The sequence below is a fragment of the Taudactylus pleione genome, unplaced genomic scaffold (assembly GCF_031769625.1).
Source record: "Taudactylus pleione unplaced genomic scaffold, aTauple2 ptg000471l, whole genome shotgun sequence".
In the NCBI taxonomy this organism is placed as follows: domain Eukaryota; kingdom Metazoa; phylum Chordata; class Amphibia; order Anura; family Myobatrachidae; genus Taudactylus; species Taudactylus pleione.
Window position 1 is genome coordinate 3352114 of NW_028284873.1, and position 20178 is coordinate 3372291.

Here is a 20178-nt window from a genome sequence, read left to right on the forward strand (position 1 = left end):
ACCAGCCGTGCCGTTGCAGTACCGCAATGGTCAGGTCCAAGTGGCGTAGAAGGAGCTCTGGAGATCCTGCCACCAAGAGAAGGTCGTCCAAGTACGGTAACATGCGGACTCCCTGCAGCCGCAGGGAAGCTGCCATGACCGTCATCACCTTGGTGAAAACACATGGTGCTGTCGCCAAGCCAAAAGGCAACGCACGGAACTGAAAGTGGTCGTTGCGGATTGCAAACCTGAGGAACTGTTGATGGCGTAAAAGAATAGGGACATGCAGGTAAGCGTCCTGTATTTCCAATGACACCATGTAGTCCCCAGGTTCCAGCGCCAGAATGATGAAGCGCAGGGTCTCCATACGAAACTTCGGCACACGCAAAGACTTGTTGAGAGATTTGAGCTTGAGTATCGGACGATACGACCCATTGGGTTTCTGCACCAAAAAGAGATTGGAATAGAAACCCTGGCCCCTCTGGGAGAATAGAACAGGCACTCTAACTCCAGCCTGGAGCATAGTGTGCAAAACCTTCCGCAGTTCCAAGGCTTTGTTCCGGTCTGATGGCAGACCCGTGGTGAAGAATCGAGACGGGGGTCTGTGCCGGAAGGAGAGGGCGTACCCGTGAGAAACCACCTCGAGAACCCAAGTGTCTGTCGTGGTGACTGACAAACACCGGGCGAACTGCAGCAGGCAGCCTCCCACTTTGGGATCCCCCAAAGGGAGGCCCGGACCGTCAGGCTGCAGGCTTGTCATCTGGCTTAGGGGCCAGCCTGTCGGGGAAAGGATTGCGCTTTAGGCCTACCCTGGGCCCTATAAGGCCGAAAGGACGACGTACCTGAACCGGAAGGAACTGCAGCAGACGGGAGACATGCCGATTTGGCTGCCGCCAGTGTGGCTACAATTTTGTCCAGGTCCGGACCAAATAGAACTTCTCCGTTAAAAGGCAACGCTTCCAAGCCCTTTTTGGAATCAGCGTCCGCCTTCCAAGATCGCAACCATAAGGTGCGACGAGCAGCTACAGCTGCCGAAGAAATGCGAGACGCCAGGGTACTGATATCCAAGGCCCCTTCATTGATATAAGTGGCCGAATCCCAGAGACTGCCGATCAACTCCGTCTGGAGGTGTCCTTCGATTTCGGCTGAACAAAGTGTCAGCCCAGCGCTCCTTAGCTCTGGCAACCCAGCAAATGGCCATAGCCGGCCTAGCTGCCCCCCCCCCCCGCAAGGGAGTAAACGGACTTTAGGCAGATCTCCACCTTGCGGTCCGTAGCATCCTTAAGGGAAGACATGGATGGCATGGGTAATGTGGCACTACGGACTAGGCGTGTCACATGAGAATCCACCTGTGGAGGAGATTCCCACTTAGAAAAATAATTATCCGCGAACGGATAAGCCACCGCCAAACGCCTCTGTGGCTGGTATCGTTTGCCAGGCTGTTTCCACGCCTCCTCTAAATGGTCCACCAAAAAGAGGAAACACTGTGGCGTCACCCTTAATATCCTTAAAAAAGGCATATTTAGATTTGGACACCGGAGGATCTTCGTCCTCAATCACCAAAGCTGTGCGGACTGCCCAAATAAGTCCAGGAATATACACCTTGGACCTAGCGTCCGCCTCCTTAGTACGGAGAGGTTCCTGGTCGGAAAGATCCAGAATCTCCCCATCATCAGACGTCACAGTCATCCTTATAAGGAGCAGACAGACAGAGACGCCACCGGCCGCTTATGTGGCCGCAACACAGACTCCCCTTGTAAACACATCCGACAAGTGCTGTACAGAACTAGTCAGGATATTAACCCACGCAGGCTCCTGAGAGACCGGGGGAGGGGAAATAGGGAGACTGTGGGGTACCATCAATTGCCTTGGGAAACCCTGCATGGGTGACGACACCACTGATTGCTGGGACAATCCCATCTGTGAGAACGCGGGCTGCGGAGCTAACTGGCCCACTAAGGTTGTAAGCGCCTTAGCGAAACAAGCCCAGGGCGGCTCCTGTACCGGTGCTGTGACCGTAATTGGCCGCGCCAATAAAAAACACTGCAGGCATAGCCCCTCCGCGCTAACCCTCCCCCTCCACTATAGGTACTTTACAGGTAGTACACTGAAGCTGGAGAGGAAAGTCACTCTCAGACATGATGGTGGAAAGTATGTGACCCCTCTCACAATACTCGGTAGTATAGCGAGAGACCACCCTGCAGCACCGCACCGCAAGGGCTTTAGCAGAAAGAACAGGGACAGTGATAAGGCTGACAGTAAGAAATGAAAAGTACAGGCAGCAGCGCTAGCACAGTCGCATACAATGCACAGAAAAATAAAACCTGCACTATCAGCGCTGATACTCAACTACACAGAGTCTGGTAGGACACAGCGCTGCATACACAGACCTGACCAAGCAGAGGAGAGGTATGCGGGGGGACCCAGACCACGATGCCTCCGATCTTAGGCTTCCAGCTGCGTTCACCATGAGTTCTTAAGATGGTCACCAAGGAGCATAGAGGAGGCTGGCCTGGGGGAGGAGCGCTGCCACAGGGCCAGTCGGCGTGTGCAGAGAGGGCTGTGTGCAGCGGGGGAGGCGCCGGCTGTTAGCCAGGGAAGGCGCGCTCCCCTGGCATGCATTTAACCCCTGGGACGCCGCAGCACTACCGCTCTGCTGCGGTCCGCTGTCCCAGGGGGGTAGTGGAAGCGCAGGTTAATACCTGACTCCAGGCTGCAGCCAGTCCCCAGGGAGCCCCCTGCCTGGGGACTTTTGGACCATGTTCAGCAGGGTCCCACCGCGGGACCCCTGCTTCTTACCTTTGTCCCCCTTGGATCCGGCCATGGTGCAAAACATCTGGGGTCACCGCTAGCTGTGACCCCAGATACTTACCAGCATCCCCGGATCGGTACCGGCGTTCTGGTACCGGCGGGGGTGTAGGGAAGACAGCATGGACGTCAGTACTGACTGTCCATGCTGTACTTCCAGATGTGCAGCCACAGCTGCAATGAAGAAAACTTCAGGGGCTCTTCTAAGCCCCCCTCTAGCAGGTGCATCCGACTCCGGCCAGGCACCACACGAAACTGAGATGCCTTGGCTCGGGGGCGGGGTGTAGGAGGGGGACCTAGTGCATCCTGGGAGGCTGAAGACTTAACTCTATGGTGCCCGATGCCTGACGTCATCACCTATACCCCAAGGTATCCTGTGGATACCCTATGGACCCTGAAGTAGAAATAATTCTTAATGCTATTCTTCACCACTTGTGCAAAGATGCTATATAGAGGCAATTTAAAGCACTTAAGTACCCCAAATAGCTTCAGGGGGGCTATTCGGGGACATCTATACTGATCCCCAATGTTAGTGCATCTTTTGGGGGATGTTAGGCTGATTTCCCCATCTTTGACAGCACTTTTCGCCTGTTTGAGTTTCGCTGGGACGCGTTTTCGTGTCCTTTGGAATTGAATACGGCGAATAGCGGTTGCGTGCACGAAACGTTTTCGCGTCCAAAACACGTGAAGTAGGCGAAAAGTCAGACAGGCGGAAAAGTATCGTGGGTGCGAAACTAATTGAATATGGCCCCAAGTTTGTTAAAGCTGTTTGAAGTGCTATTTGTGAGCAAATAAACATCACTACTACTAAATCGCCTGCCCTGTTCCTGCCAGGCAGTTACACCTGATGTGTTCCTGTGACCTACAGACCAGAACTAACCGTCTAAACAAACCCAGCTGTTGAGTGTGGAGCCCAGCACATCAATCCAACTTTATGTCCAAAGCCCACATTCAAAGTGGTCAGGAGAATCAAGAGTAACCATAACTGCACAGGCCACCCAGAAGTGGTTCCAGGTGCTACTGGAGGACGACATTGGTGCTCAGTTGAAGAGTGGCTGGTAGCACCAGTACAAGTGGTAACAGTCAGTTACTGCTTGCAAGCAAAACACCAAATAAGCTGTAAACTGCAGGTAGGGTGATATGTTATATTTGTGCTATAATACCTATTGGCTGCGTTGTTACTTTGACTCTGTCAAAATTGTAATTGTTCTTTTACAATGTTGGTTTGATTTGAACACATTTATTGCAAGAACTTTTAGTGTCTTAGCTCATCTTTCCAGAAAACATTTTTTTCATAAACTGTTATACAAATGTATACACACTTTTTTTCTTGGCACAAACTCTTAAGTACTGTATTGTGAAATTGAGTGCACACAACTCACCTTATCAGAGGTAAGGGATGGAGCAGCAGGGCTAGCAATAGCTATATTTGTAGCGGAGCCACATGGTTCGGAGGACACACTGATGCCATTTGTTCCACTACTGAAAACTGGGAGAAAATGAAATTAAAAGTACAGAAAAATAAATAAATCTATGAAAGTATAAACATATGAGTACCATGTTACAGGCAAAGCTCTTACATGGTGTGGAAAAAGCCTTCGGTTGTGGAGCTTGTAACACTGCTGGACGCAGCACGCTGCGTTGTTGCTCCTTGGGTTTCTGGCTGGGGAGTCCTGAAAGGTACAAAACAAAGCCTAGTGTTAATACTAGATAACAGGACAACAGAGCCAGTTAATACAGGAAAAACAACATACTATGCAAGACAAGCCTGGACAGACTTATCCAAATGTCAGCAATTTTTAAAGGAAAACATGTTCAGGTCACTTGGTAAACCCTATTCTCAAAATCTGTTGGGGTGACACTAGAACCATGGGGTAAAGAGATGCAGACACAGGCTTCACAGAAGTCTGAGCCCCTCCCACTGCCAATCACTTCCACTATTTATCTAATAAACCACACAGTACAGGACAGGATAAAGAAAAGCAAATGAAAGAGGGAAAGACAGGAAAAGATGCAAATCTCCCTACAGCTAATAACTGCTAACTTAGGGCCGAATTCAATTCAGTTCGATGATGAATAGCTGCAGGAAGAATTTCCCGCAGCTATTCAATACAACGCGCTGTTTGCCTGGTCAGACTGCACACCCTGAAAATTATAATATTATATACATATATAGCTTTGAAACGAAACAAACAAGATGTGCTTTAACTGCAGACTTTCAGATTTAATTTGAGGTTAATTACATCCAAATCAGGTGAACGGTGTAGGAATTACAACGGTTTCTATATGTGCCTCCCACTTTTTAAGGGGTCAAAAGTAATGGGACAAACTAAACAATCCTAAATCTAACTTTCACTTTTTAATACTTTGTTGCAAATCCTTTGCAGGCAATTACAGCCTGAAGTCTGGAACGCATAGACATCACCAGACGCTGGGTTTCATCCCTGGTGATGCTCTGCCAGCCCTCTACTGCAAATGTCTTCAGTTCCTACTTGTTCTTGGGGCATTTTCCCTTCAGTTTTGTCTTCATCAAGTGAAATGCATTCATATCTCTCTGATGGGTTTGTTTTGATTTTTCAGCCTAATGATGGCTTGCTTCACTGATAGCGACAGCTCTTTGGATCTCATATTGAGAGTCCATAGCAACTGATTCCAAATGCAAATGTCACACCTAGAATCAACTCCAGACCTTTTACCTGCTTAACTGATAATGAAATAACGAGGGAATAGCCCACACCTGTCCATGAAATAGCTTTTGAGTTGATAGTCCCATTAATTTTGGACCCTTAAAAAGTGGGAGGCACATATAGAAACCGTTGTAATTCCTACACTGTTCACCTGATTTGGATGTAATTACCCTCAAATTAAATCTGAAAGTCTGCAGTTAAAGCACATCTTGTTTCATTTCAAAGCCATTGTGGTGGTGAATAGAGGCCAAAATATGGAAATTCTGTAAATGTCCCAATATTTATGCACCTGACTGTGTGTGTGTGTATGTATATATATATATATATATATATATATATATATATATATACACATACACACACACACACACACACATACATATACACACACACACTACCTGTGGAGACTATTGTTGAGAACACAAAAAGAAGAATTACAAGTGCACAACTCCAACATTACTTACTTTACATTATAATATATAATGCATTTTGCAAAAGAAATTTGCAATAAATAAATAGAGGTTTTGGCATAATCATGGCCATGGGCCTACCCACCGCGCCCACGTAATTGGTTAAGGCAGAGAATGCCGGTTCTGGTGACAACCTGGTGTTAAGGCGCAGTAACCGGCATCCTCTGACTAAAGTGCTGGGCGCGTGGCTGTTTGCCGGCTTAGTGCGGTGCTAACAGCTGCGCGCCTGGCACTTTTCGGATTTCTCCTCGCATCCCCCTGGGGGTGCGAGAAGATCTCCTTTAGCCGCCCAAACAGCGTGGTGTATTGAATAGCTTCAGGAGTTCCCTCCCACATCTATTCATCATCGGACTGTATTGAATTCGGCCCTTAGAGCAAAAAGGAGCAATTACAGAGAGCAACCAGTGAAGGCCTGAGTACTACCAACAGATTTTGAGAAGATGACTTTGCGTGAGTGCAGACATCCCTTTTTCTCAAGCATCCATTTGGTGGAACCACTGGAACATACAAAAGCATCAGAATGCTTTGAAGCATATTTTCAAAGTGTAATTAGATTTTAAGCATTATGGCAAAGTTATACTGGAGTTAAACAAAAGGAAAACAGGAGAACATTCTAGCAGACATTTCTGCTTCTGAGGGATTGCTTTTATCAAACTATTGACAGTTTGCGGACTCTCCACCACTAACACCTGCATATCCTGGACATTCCTCACTGAAATCCTTCTTGGACACTGTAGTGAGAAACCATTCTGCTTGCTACTATTTAGATTTATGTTTATTTCCGTGACGCTATTGCGCATAGCCAGGATCCAGTACAATCCCGGTAAACCCCAAGCCCCACCCGAACCATAACTTTAATACACTAGCCGCTAAAACAACTCTAATAACCTAACAGGGCAGATTGGATAGACCACGTGGTTCTTATCTGCCGTCAAATTCTATGGTTCTATAAAGTTGTGTGCAAGCCTTCCTAAACACCAGCTTCCTTAGGCACAAAAGAGATAAATCTCTAAAATGTTGTAGAAGTTATAGACTAACAACCAGACAGCTACCCATTACAACTTTTCAGTGGTTCTGTGCCATACAGGAGGCACTCACTACCTCTTAGAGTGAACCCTTAAGTTTTCAAGAACCAGCATCTCTGTTGTAATGTAGTATGCTTAGCTGTAGGCCACACTCATTAGTGCAACATGTAGGACTATAACAATCTGTTTTCCTAAGCCCTGAATTCCTACAGAAGAGAGGTGGGGAATGTAATAGAGTACAAGTTTGCTGAAATGCCAATTTTTTTCAACACTAAGTTTAAAGCAGCAATTTTTTTTTAAAGGCTGCTCTTCTGGGCTTCAGGCACAAGACCAAACTTTACTGTCTGGATGATCTGTTGGTGATGACGGGGTCCCCAGCATTGCTTCAGGACATAAGCAAGAGTCCAAACTATATATTTTATGTATGAGGATTGTCAACTACCAAAATTCACCTTAATGAACCGTTTTCCTAGATCTGCTTCTGACAGTAGTGGGTGCTTTTGCAATATTCTCCCCTTACATTACACTGACTATTAAAGTCTCTATTGGCTTGCAAACTGACTTCTGTTCTTTTCTGCATGCAGGTCAAAGGAAAAATGGCCTTTACCTTCAAGGAAGTGTAATTTGCACAGTTCCACTTGAAGGAGTTTCAGATCAAGTGAATATCTAAAATAGTATAAACACACCATCATTTGACCAGCTACTTCATCATCCAAAAGGTGCATTATACCCTTTTCAGCCACACGACCCAGGAAATTTCCTGCTCAGACCCGGGAATTTCTCCTGTGTAAATTCCCGAGTATTTGGTCGAGACCCCCCTTTCACACTACAGTGTCTACCAGGGAAATTCCCAGGTAGACCCCTTTCAGACAAGAGCAAGGTTTTTGTAGTTTTTAATATTACCTACCTCTTCTCTGCCCTTCCTAGCCTATCCCCTCTCTGACTGCCACGGATTTCATCATCATGCAGCCGACCAATCACTACCACCATTTTATTTTATTATCATTAAATTATTTAAATCTGCCCTGGTGGTCCAGCCGGCGGCCCGTTGTGACAGAGACCCGCCAGCGGGTGTCACCAGCATCTGGCTGGGGTTCTCTGTACACAGCCACCGGCGCGGGGTGGTAAGCAGCAGCGCTGAACGTCCTATAGGACGCTCTGCGCTGCCAACTCAAAGCAGCAGCGCTGAACGTTCTATAGGACGCTCTGCGCTGCCAACGCAATGTAAAAGCTGCCCGGGTAGCACCATTCAGACATAAGCAGGGCAATTTCTCGGGACTTAAGTCTTGGGAAATTCCCTGGTCCATTGAAGGATCAGCTACTGGGAACGTGTTCCTGGGTAGGTACCTTTCACACATATGCGGCAGGCCAAATTCCCGGTATGTCTGAAAGGGGTATTAGTCATCCTTCTGATGGCTAAAAACAAGAACAGGTAATTGGTTGAAGAAAAAAAAAAAAACCTATTGGCTGCAAAAGGAAAAATGTAGTACTGCCCACATTTTTAATATTCATTCATCAATTGCACTCTTATGGCCATAGTCTTTTTTATGATCTACCCTACTGCTTCCCTACAATAATGGTTACTCAGCTGTATCATTTTCTACTATTTGCATTTATTACATGAAATATCAGAACCTTCTTCAGTACAGCAGTAACCCGTTTATCTTATCCCGTGAATATCATCTTAGAATGTGTGCACTATAACATAATAAGATAAACTGTACACTCATGATTATGGCATAATAAGGCATCATTAAAATAAAAGATATAAATGGAGTACACACCCAAAAAGTAGTACTCGTAAAGTCATTAAGTGCAAGTAACTTAGTGATTAAAGTTGAAACTACTCAAATGCTGGGTACACACTGGCCGATCACTTGATCGGCCAATATATTGTGCCCCCGTCGGTCAGTGTGTACAGACGATATGTCTGAACAACGTCGTTCACAGACATATCGCATTGGCTGTGCTGTACAGCCGATGAACAGATATGTCTGCAGACATATCTGTCCATCAGCAAGTGTGTACGTACACAGGGGCGCCGATAGGGGGGGCCCGCAAGCGGGTACTAATAACCCGGGTTCTGCACCGCTCACCATCCCTCTTAGGTTCACAGCAGCCCAGCACACACTGCACTGGGAGATTGTCCGAGGCTGCTAAAGCAGCAGCCGGAGAGTCTCCTATGCCAAAAGGGGAGGGGAGCGATCATGCTTATCACACCCCCCATTTGCTGTGCGCCAGGCTGAGGAGCACACAGCGCGCCCCCCTGCCCAGAGCGCAGCGCATGGGGGTTGTTCCAAAGGGGGCGTGGTCACAAGTGCCTCGATTAGGCCACGCCCCCTACCCAGCCCCCGGCCAGCCCGACCCGCTGCAAATGATTGTCGTTCAGTGTGTATGAACGACCACCATCTGCAGACCCCCCCCTGGCTGTCCGCACCCGGCACACCTTCGATCGGTAAGCCAGGTGTCGGTTTCCCCGCGTAGGTCTAATGACAGGCGTCGGGATTTCGACGAAGGTCATTAGACACTTGCCGGGATTAGACAGTCGGGATGCCGACGGTGGCGCATTTAGACAGTCGGCATCCCGACTGCATCCCGGTCGCACTACCCTAGTTACGGCCCTGGATAAGTTTATAGCCATCCAGTTACTGGACCACCAATAGTATGGGTAAATCGTCAGCCTTGGGATTCATGTAGGAAATGTACTACAGCAAAACACTCCCTTTTAAAAGTTCGTATTTGAGAAGATTCCTGGATGTATTTATTCGGGAAATAACTACATTAAATATGTCCAGCTTATAGATCAGCCTCGGAGAGGAGTTACAGTATAAAATTGTTGCCCCATATAATTCAACTAATACTTATATTTCATATGCTGTGTGGAAAGTTATCACACTCCAAAAGAAATATTTTATTTTTAAGGATTCCTAGTTAGCAATAGTTTTGAACACAGGATCATAACAGCGGTCTGATATAATCCCCTTTATTTTCTGAAATGGTTTTGAAATATGTAATATATGTGATCTTATTAGCTTTTTTGTGAATTGTGCATTGTGATTTTCCTGATCATATTAAACAAGATTAAACAACATTCTGTGCTCTTAACTGGTACATAAGCCAGAAAAGCTTAGCTGTTATAAATGCTACAAAATCAAATACCAGGAATTTTTGGTTCACAATCAAGATACATGAAATTGTGCTGTGACAAGTCATGGCATAACCAAAGATTTCCTCACAACACCACAACCCTGGCTGGAGTGACGCATTATTTAGAGCTCCATTTAAGGTCTACCTAAAATCAGTAAATATTGGGGGAGATAGCGCTTTTAAACAAACACAATCACTAGGTTTGCAGAATGCTTGTCAAGTCCATTGGTGAACATTCCATGCGAGACCTATTCCAGCTATATACAAGAGTCTACAGTTGCACAAGTTATCCAAGTTGCCAAAGAACAGCTTGATGAACGGCCTGCCTTGATGTCCATCTGTTTGACTACTACTGCAGGTCCCTAAATAACTATAAACAGCCATATCAGAAATAGGCTTTACCGATGCACACCATAATCATTTCACAATTTGCTTAACATGCTAGGAATAAGACTTAGAAGTACTTCCAGAGTTCTTTCAGTCAACACTGTCCACATGAGATACTTATATAAGAAATCTGATGTCACATGAAATACGGTGCCTGCCTCAATCACTCAAAAATTATAGATTACAAAAAATACAATTTCAAATTAAAAACTACATAAAACTGATTAACTATCTTCTACTGCAAGGAGTCACCATAGCCCAAATATCTAGACCTGGCATTGAAATAGACAATATTCTATATGGTGCAACTAACAAAGCAATGCTGATAGGGAAAGGAATGTAAATCATCGACATGTTACATGGTTTTAACTTTAAACAGAAGTATTAATTATTGGAAAACTGACCAAAATTTGCAATACATTCTAACACGCCTAACAATGCAGAAGTACTATAAAACACAAGCTAATTGTATCCAATACTTTACAAAAAAACCCTTACCCGAAACTACTTCAGAAATACCAGATTTTCCTCAAGTGAGACTTTATCAGCAAATAAATAAAACAATGCTCTTTAAGCAATTCCACTTATAACGGTGGTGGCTAGAAATATCACAGACCGGGGGAGAGAAGAAAAGAAAAAAAACATAGGGAGAATTCAATTACCAGACATTGCGTCCACCGACATTGCAAGTTCTCTCTCAACCCCATAGAGATGTGAAAGAAGACTTACACGGTCGTCACTACCGTGCTCGATATGTACGCAGCCGGGCACAGAGGTGATGAATGGTGGCACTTCCCACTGAAATTGATTCCCCCCATAGTTGCTCATTAGAGCAACACTGAAGAGAAAGTTCAATCCAGATTCAAGAAGAGTTGAACTGGATATGTACAATAATATGGAATTATGGAAATTCCTAGAAACGACACATTTAAACCAGTATATCAGAGAGCACTTCTTTACCTTTAGACAGTGTGATCCGATGAATAAAAAATTTAATTCTCTAAGTACACTATATAAACAAACGGTACTTCCTCATCTTCGCGGACCCCAGATGGAGGCGCTGGTTACGCTACTTACGCATCTTAGTTAGTTAATGAAGATACGCAAGTAGCGTACAGATGAGGAATTACCATTCGGGCCCTTGCGGGCTCGCTTCGCTCGCCACGCTGCAGGCATGGTGGCTCGCTTCGCTCGCCACATGGATATGTTACCCCTCCATGCCCACTTGCATGGTAGGGAATGACGTTGGACACTGGCTGATCTTTACGCTACTTGTGTATCTTTACTGACTAGTGAAGATACACAAGTAGCGTAACCAGCGTCTCCAGCAGGGGGCCGCAAAGATGAGGAAGTACCAAACAAACTGTCCTAATAATTTGCAAACCATGTGCTGATGAACAAACAATATAATGGTCAGCACTTATATATTTCCATACTGTATGCTCTGATGAACAAAAACTTAAATGCTCCCGAGTCCCCGCAAGATGTGGTGCCCTTATATAACATGCGGCCCTCACACTTTTTCCAAACCCTGTGCTGTTGAAGACATACAAACAAGAAATAGAAGAGAACCTCTGACCCGCCTGTCATTTCCTAAACAACAGATCTCTGTCTGCTACAAAAGCCATTCTTTTTGCTTTGACTGTAGAGAGCAGAGCAAACATGCTGCTGCTCTGCTTTCATCATCACATACCAAATCCACTCCTCCAAAATCAGGAGGGGGCGCTAGAGATGGGCTTCTTCACTGCCGGGACGAGCATTTTTTTTTTTCCAGATTTGGCTAATGCTTAGACATATGAAAGACTCCGCTTTTAAAGAGTGCCTGTCATTTTCTAGGCATCTTTGGTATCATTGATAAGGACGTTTACCAAACCACTGTAGATAAATGAAGAGATCTCAGGCATGTAACTATGGTTGTAAGAGAAAATAATATCCTCTACCTCTAGGGCATTCTTGTCTTTTAATCTTTTGGCATCAGTACCAGCAACTCCCAGTGAGAATTACATCAGAAGTCCAGAAATGCACAAGTTGGTCTAACACCAAAACACTCGCCTAACATCCCACAACTCCAAAAATAATGCTCAACATACTTTGACCCCCAACACCAGAGATTCCCAATGAGAATGGATTGCGGTCTCAAGATGCTCCACATATCAAACTCCATGCAAGTTACAACAAACTACCTCTTCGTGATAAGTCTTATGTTCCAGACTTAAAAAACAAAATCCACATGGACAGCTATACGCACAATAATCCTCCTACCTACTAAAATGTGAGTGGTACCTCCTACCAAATATAAACTTAATAGAGGTCTTCTAGCAACATCATGTACCAGCACTGATAATCACCCAGAGACCGGGTCCGCACTTAGTCATCACACACTTTTAAGGTAATGACTGTATACAGAAATGTTTTCCGTTCTGTTGTGCTCTCTGATTCTCTTACAGAAGTTAAACCTGGTAAGCCCAACTTCGGAAATCTCCACTATGAAGAAACAAAAGTAGACAAATCACAAAGACTGAGTTTTGGTTTTAAAATAACATGGATGTTTAAGGTTATCAATATTTTCAGTTATCATCCGTTTTATACCAAATACTTACTCACACTTTTTCCGTCCCCTACAAAAAAAAACCTTTACATGAATAACCACCAAGAGCTCCCCTCCATGCCAACGTCACGACATCACCTATCCTATTATTATTATTTTTTTTAATCAAAGTACATTTAAAAAAAATAAATAAAAATAATCAGAGTAAATGAACCTTGTACAGACAATCAGTATAAATTGAGAGTATAGTTGACCAGCCAATAAATGCATATACAATATTTAATAGTGTGTAAATAATAATGTACAGTAACCAATTTAGAGAATAGATCAAGAACTGTTACCTAAACCACATCTAATTAAATAAATATAATCGAGAAAGGTATTGCATCATCAGCAGTTCCATCAGTGGGCTGACTCCCATGCCTAGATTGATAACCACGTGACCATATCTTCTGTTATTTACGAGGCGCCTTTTGGCTTGTATACATGAAAGGCATAGCACCACTGAAGCACTTTCCATTTTACCAATGGATCCAAAGCCATCCATGTTCTTGCAATAATGACTTTGGCTAATGCCGGGAAAATTGAAAACATTTACTCTCATCATTAGAGAAGACTTCCTCAAGGGAGATACCAAATAAACAGACTTTAGGATGTAAGGACGACAGTGCTGATATTGTATCTCGTATGCAACCCACACCTGTACCTATAAGTTAGCCTCAACAGTACAGTTCCATAACATGTGCGAGAATGAATAACGCGTGGCTCCATATTTAAAACCCAGTGATCGCGCTGAGCAAAAAAATGTGTGGGTCCCAGGGACGATATAGCGCATATTTGCATTAGCTGAAACCCCTTGCGATTTTAATCAGCAGAAGCTGCTTGTGCGTACTATTAGCATCAATGTGCGGATAAGACGCATTTGAAGGCAAAACGTCACACAAAGGCGCTCGGCGCTACAGTCTGGCGCCTCGGCATGGTGCGACTAGAAGTGCTGTTTAACGTGCAAGGAGGCTAGATGCATGAGGACACATCTGTAGGTATGTCTGCCAAGGCCTGGGGAAAAGAGTGTCCCTGAGACAGTGTCTCAAGGCTTAGCTAAGAATAGCTGAAGACAGAAACAGCCCTGTGCAAGCCTACACCTCCTGCCCCAAAACACAGAGACAGCAGCAGAGTAGAACCTACCATAGGGCACCTGAACCCAGTGGCCTGTTACACCCAGGCCCTCCGCATAGAACACCCAGTCACATCCAGGGAAAAAGGAAAGGAAGGCCCCACTATTATGGTTCCCCAATATGTGGATTCGAAACCTCCAGTTCTCCCAGCAGTGGAGAGAATGTCATAATAAAAACCGTCCCAATAAATGAAAGACTATCCTAAAAGTAGGGCCTCTAAAAAGGTATCCCTGAAAATGTACTTAGTTGCGCACCGCAAAGGTAGAATTGTAGGGAGAGGCAACGTTGTTAAAACATCGCTAGGAAAACGTGACAGAAACTACACCGATCACTTAAGTTCCCCCACTTGTACTGACCATTCCTGCAGCAAGTTTGCAGCAAGAGATGAGGCCATCAAATTCCCCACGGGTATTGGATAATTCACAGAAGAAAGGTAAATTCACATTTAGTGACATCAAGAAGCTACATTACCTGTTAAAAACCATTCAGAAATGGACAGAACTCTGACCAAAATGAATGGCTACACCCTCACTAAAGAGGGATAGCACAGACTCAACTCAATCTGACACTTTATACTCTCTGCATGTGAGCGATCACAGAGTGAAAGAGAGCAGCAGTGGTCCCATCATTGTATACAGTTGTGATACAAAGTAATACTCCTTTTACACTGACTGAAAAATCCCGGGTTGATGCACATGAACGCGCATCAACCCTGGATTTTAGTCAGTGTAAACGGATCAACCCGGGTACAGTGACCCAGGGATCCTACCTGGCTAGCTTGCAGGGTTGAGCACGGGTCATTCCAGTGTCATCCTGCAATTTAAACAGCGCGACCCAGGTTACGATGACCTGTGTTGCGCCGCATACCACCCAATGGCCAGCTTCAGTGGCGCTTGGAAATGATATCATCCCCAAGAGTCCACTACCGGGCCGACCAGAATGGAACAGCGCACCCCACCCGCCCTCACTGCCTCTGGACTGCTGCGGAGTAAGGTAAGAGGGTCGCGGAGGGGGAGGGAGGGGAAGAAGCGCTGCTCACCTGCTCTGGAGAGCCGGGTCAGTGCTGACCTGGGTCCAATGTGAATGGTAGCCGGTTCGGCGCCGCGGTGTAAAAGGGGGTTTGTCCCGGGTTGGAAACATGTTCCAAATCCCAGGTCAGACCTGGGACTTTGGTGTAAAAGCGGTATAAGTCCTGCCTCATTAAGATTGCAAAAAAAAAACAACACACCAAACTAGACTGATCATAAACTCTGTCAGGAATGAGACCCATACCTTAATGCAGGCCTGGCCTACCTGTGGCTCTCCAGCTGTTGAGGAACTACAAGTCCCAGGATACTTTACCAGCTGGTAGTGGGAGGGTATCCTGGGCCTTGTAGTTCCACAACAGCTGGAGAGCGACAGGTTTGCCAGGCCTACCTTAGTGTATAGAACAGTTGTGCAGTTGCTACAACAGGTGAGCCAGTTGAATACTCATGGGGTAGGAAGGTCTTTGAGAAGACCTTATTATTTAGGCAAACATACAATTATTTCACATCCACACATAATGCATGTTCAGGAGAGTCTTTGTATGTCATACAGTATGCAATGTTTCACTAACTACATCATTTTGAAGCAAAAAATCAGAGCAGTTATACAGAATATGCCAAGGTGCTAGATGCATTTAGCAAGTCACACGGAAATTACATACCTGCACTGGGGGCCTGGCCATGAATGAGCGTGGGAGGTTTTAGCCGGAAACCACTGGATTTTTCCTCTATAAAGATATTAGTTGTAAGTAAACAATATTTCATTGCATTCAATCTTATACCAATCTTTGAAATGGAAAAAAAAGAGCAAACATTAATATTACATTAAGGTAACATTTCAGTAGACAACAAAAAGTACTCTTAAGGCTCAATCCAATTAACTCTCCCCCTCTTGCTGCCCTATCTCACCCTAGATTTGTGGATTTTTGTATGCAGCCCTATGGAGCCGTGAACAAATATAAACAAATCCTGCAGTACCGTAAGTATGGGATATAGCCACATTTACTCATGGGGGCGAGAACATCACACCTAATAATTGTATTGAGTCCATAGTATCTGTCTGCAACTGTGGCTGGTAATCATAGGTTACATGATATAACAAAAACAAGAGATATGGTAAGAACTTACCTTTGTTATCTCTGTTTCTACGAAGTCCATAGGGTCCACAGGGTTGACCTTGGGGTATAGGTTGGGAACCAAATCCGGGCACCACGCAGTTAAAGCTTTTAGCTCCCAGGATGCACTTGGGTCCACTCTCCCTATAACCCCGCCCCCCAGCCAGAGGCACCTCAGATTGTAAGTAGCCAAAGGCCGGAGGAGGAGAGAAAAAGAGAGAGAAAACTGGAACACTCTAGAACCATACTCACAGAAAAGGAGACGGGAAGCCGGTGACCAGTAACACAGCCCATATGAAGCCAGGTGCGTCAGGGCGGGCGCCCTGTGGACCCTATGGACTTCGTAGAAACAGAGATAACAAAGGTAAGTTCTTACCATATCTCTTGTTTTCTACTTCAGGGTCCATAGGGGGTCCACAGGGTTGACCTTGGGGATGTCCCAAAGCAGTTCAACCAAGGGTGGGGACGCTCCTGTGCTGAGAGGAGAATCCGTCGCCAAAAAGGAAGCATCCTGAGAGGCAAAGGAAACCAATGCCTAGAACCTTAAAAAGGTATGGACAGAAGACCACGTGGACACCTAGTAAGGCAAAACAGCCGAGGCGCCACGACGAGCCGCCCACGAGGGTTACACGGCCCGAGAAAAAAACAAGCCTCAACGACAGAAATGCCCACCCATGGGTAGGCCCCTGAGGAAGACATACGAGGCCATCCAGTCAACATTTCATTATAGGCCGGCCATCGTTTCCTGTTAAAACCAGAAACCGCAGACCACCAATAAGGAGTCCGCTTACCATAAGGAACTTGAACGGATCACATAAAGCCAAAGAGGCCGGACCACAGTCCATGAGGCCACAACAGCCGAGAGGACTGGGAACTGAATGGCCATACCATAAGTTCCAGAATAATATGGAACCTAAAAACCACTTTAAGAAGAAACACAGGGCGAGAGCAACTCACACCCTGACATGATGCCCTCCAGAAGAGGGAGCCACATGAGAACGCTCCCCATTCAGACACTCTCCTGGTTGATTTAAACACCCTGAGAGAGAGAGAGAGAGCTTAAACAATAGACCATGTAATGGCTATCACAACCAGCGGTTCCATTGACTGTCCCCGGAGGGAACAAAGAACCACTACTAACTCCCCAGGAGTCCCTAGGGAGGACAAGTGGAGACATAATCCAGAAAACACTCCCAAGGATGAACTGGATACCAGAGCGGAGCAATTCCATATCTTAACCATACCGACAGTGTAGAGATCCGCACTGTCAGGAAGGCCAGGCCAAGGGTGAAACCCAAGCCAGCTGGAAGGAATGCCAGAATATCTGGAAATCCTGGACACCGGAGGATCGTATCGACAGGTACGATACCATAAGAATTATGTATGCCACAGTCCGTGGCAGATCCCAGCAAAGTCTGGCCTATCTGCTCTAAACATCTCAATGAAGACAGAGCCAGGGAAGCCCGAGGACCACAGTAGGGGCGCAGTTAAAGACAAGCGATCCAGATCCAGGGAAAAACAAGGACCCTGAGACAACAGGTCCAGATAGTGAAGCAGTAGGAACGGAGCATCGAGGAGGAGACTCCGAAAATCTTAGTACCAGTGATGTCTGGGACGACCTGGAGCCCCCAGAAGGAAAGCCCCTCCGTCTCGAATTAAACTTCCGAAGACCTCGAGGAAGAAGGGAGACCGGAGGACACAGGTACACAAAGTGGAAGGACCACTTCACTGACAAAGAGTCACTGAAGGTAGCTTCAGTACTCCTAGAGCTGGACTGTAACACCGGTAATGTGTGATCGAGTCAGAAGCCAATGGGGATCAATCCCCTCAGGGAGGCCCCCTCTGCTCACCAGGAGTTGAAACCTCTCTTGGAGAAGAGACTAGTCCCCGGGATGCACGCCGTGACGGCTGAGGAAGCCCGCTTCCCAATGGAGAGCTCCGGGAATAAACACCGCAGAGTTGGCCAGGAGAAGACCCTTGGACTATGTCAGAATGGGTGACATTCCTAACATTGCCACCCAACTACCAGTGTTGCCTAGATGGAAGCCACTGTTGTGACACTGTCGGACTGAACCTATTCAGGTTTACCGTGACAAATGGGTTAGGCCAGAGTGAAAGTCCAAGACAGCTTAAAGTATCAACAAGTTAAGTGGCAGGGCAGAAGCGACAGACGTCCAACTGCCCCGAAATGAATGCGGACCAGACACTGTCTTTAGCAAAGAACACCCTGGACGAGATGGCCATAGCCACCCGGACAGAGACCAACTCGCCTCCGTAGAAAGTATCATCGTTCGAACAGCGATCCGATGGAAAAAACTCGATCCATCTGGAGGGGAGTCAATTATGGCAAGGCCTGGAATGGAACTGAGCACATTCCACCCTACCAAAAGGTAGACACTCTGGTAGACCGCGCATCACAAAGAGTAATGACATATGTCGACTGCGTAGATATCCGCACACTCGAAGTTGAAGAGTGGAGATCTTGTCTTACGCCAGAAAAATTCTCAGATTCTGAGAATCCAGCAGTGCTCCCAGATGAAGAAAACCCTGTGAGGGATGCAGGGAGGACTTTTCTGTGACGAGAAGAAGCCCCGGTTATCCTGACCTGGCGGTAAAGTACCTTGGTGATCCTGCTAAAAGTAGGAGACCGTCCAGAGAAAGGAGCATTCGGATACACTGAACAGGTGAACTGTCAGAAAATCCATAAAGCTGGTAAACCCCGGTGGAGTTGAGGACAGCCCCAAAAGGCAGAGCCCGAAACTTACAAGTGTTGCTGTGGCACAGCAAACCTGAACCCATGCTGATGAGAGGGCTCTGTATGTACCCGTAGGTACGTATCCTGAATACTCGGATATACCATAAAATCCCCAGGTTCCAAACATCGGATGATGGAGCATGGACGATTCCACCTGAGTCAAGGCACCGTTGGAATCTGATTCAGGGATTTGAGACAGAGTATAGGCAAAGGAGGACCAGTCGGTCACCGCCCCAAAAAGAAAGTAGAACAACCAGTCCCTCACTGAGATAGTGAGGTTGGCCGAAATAGCTCTGCTTACCACAAAGACTGTATAGCTTTCTGGGATTGTAAGGCCCTGATCAGTTCTGAAGAAGGGCCCGTGTAACAATGCCTGTGAGGAGGCTGCATGAGCAATGAGAGGCCGTTGAGAATCAGTACCTCACTCTGGAAATTCCCCAGATGTAGACCTGTCCCGTCAGGCTGAGGGTATATCCTCAGGTGTAGAAACAGGGTCGTCCGGAAGTCCAGGACTGCTCGGTACTGGATATGGTGGCCCCCGTGGAGGCCGACAGCCTAGGAAAAAACAGGCCTTTAGGCTGACCCTGAGGACAAAAAGACTTAACAGAGTTAGTCCGAATGTAGTGGGAGTAGCTAAAGACGGTATCTCCCCATTAGTGATACTGCCAATGATGCAACGATCTTGTCAAGGTCAGGACCAAACAAGAACTTCCCCCTGGAAGGAGTGTGCACCTCTGCTTTCCCATAACGCAGCCATAGGGTACTGCGGCGGATACAGACGCCGCCGAAACCCTGAAAGTTAGAAGACCGGCATCCCATGAGGTAATCCCACATATGACCACTGCATATTTTGTGAGCGGCAAAAAGATATTTGAACCTCAGACGTGTTGGAGGGGAAAAACGTCACAAAAGCATCACCATGCGATGGCCATGGTAGGACGGGCAACAGGCCCTGAAAACGAGTACATTGATTTCAGGCAAAGTTACCACCTACGGATCCGTAAAATTCGTCCAGGCCGGGATGGGAGGCGTATTAATGCCTGTAACCCGATGATTA

The 20178-nt window shown here is 46.2% G+C and overlaps 1 protein-coding gene across 3 annotated transcripts in view; it reads right to left on the minus strand.

Annotated features, from left to right (window-relative positions):
• Window positions 1–20178, minus strand: part of RANBP3 (RAN binding protein 3) — a 92489-nt gene that overhangs the window by 19600 nt on the left and 52711 nt on the right. For all 3 annotated transcript variants that reach the window (XM_088448904.1, XM_088448905.1, XM_088448903.1), the window contains exons 6-8: window positions 15914–15979; window positions 4368–4460; window positions 4170–4276 (exon numbers count right to left, since the gene is read on the minus strand). In XM_088448904.1, coding sequence (XP_088305030.1) covers window positions 4170–4276; window positions 4368–4460; window positions 15914–15979 — 266 coding nt within the window. The remainder of the gene's footprint in view (window positions 1–4169; window positions 4277–4367; window positions 4461–15913; window positions 15980–20178) is intronic.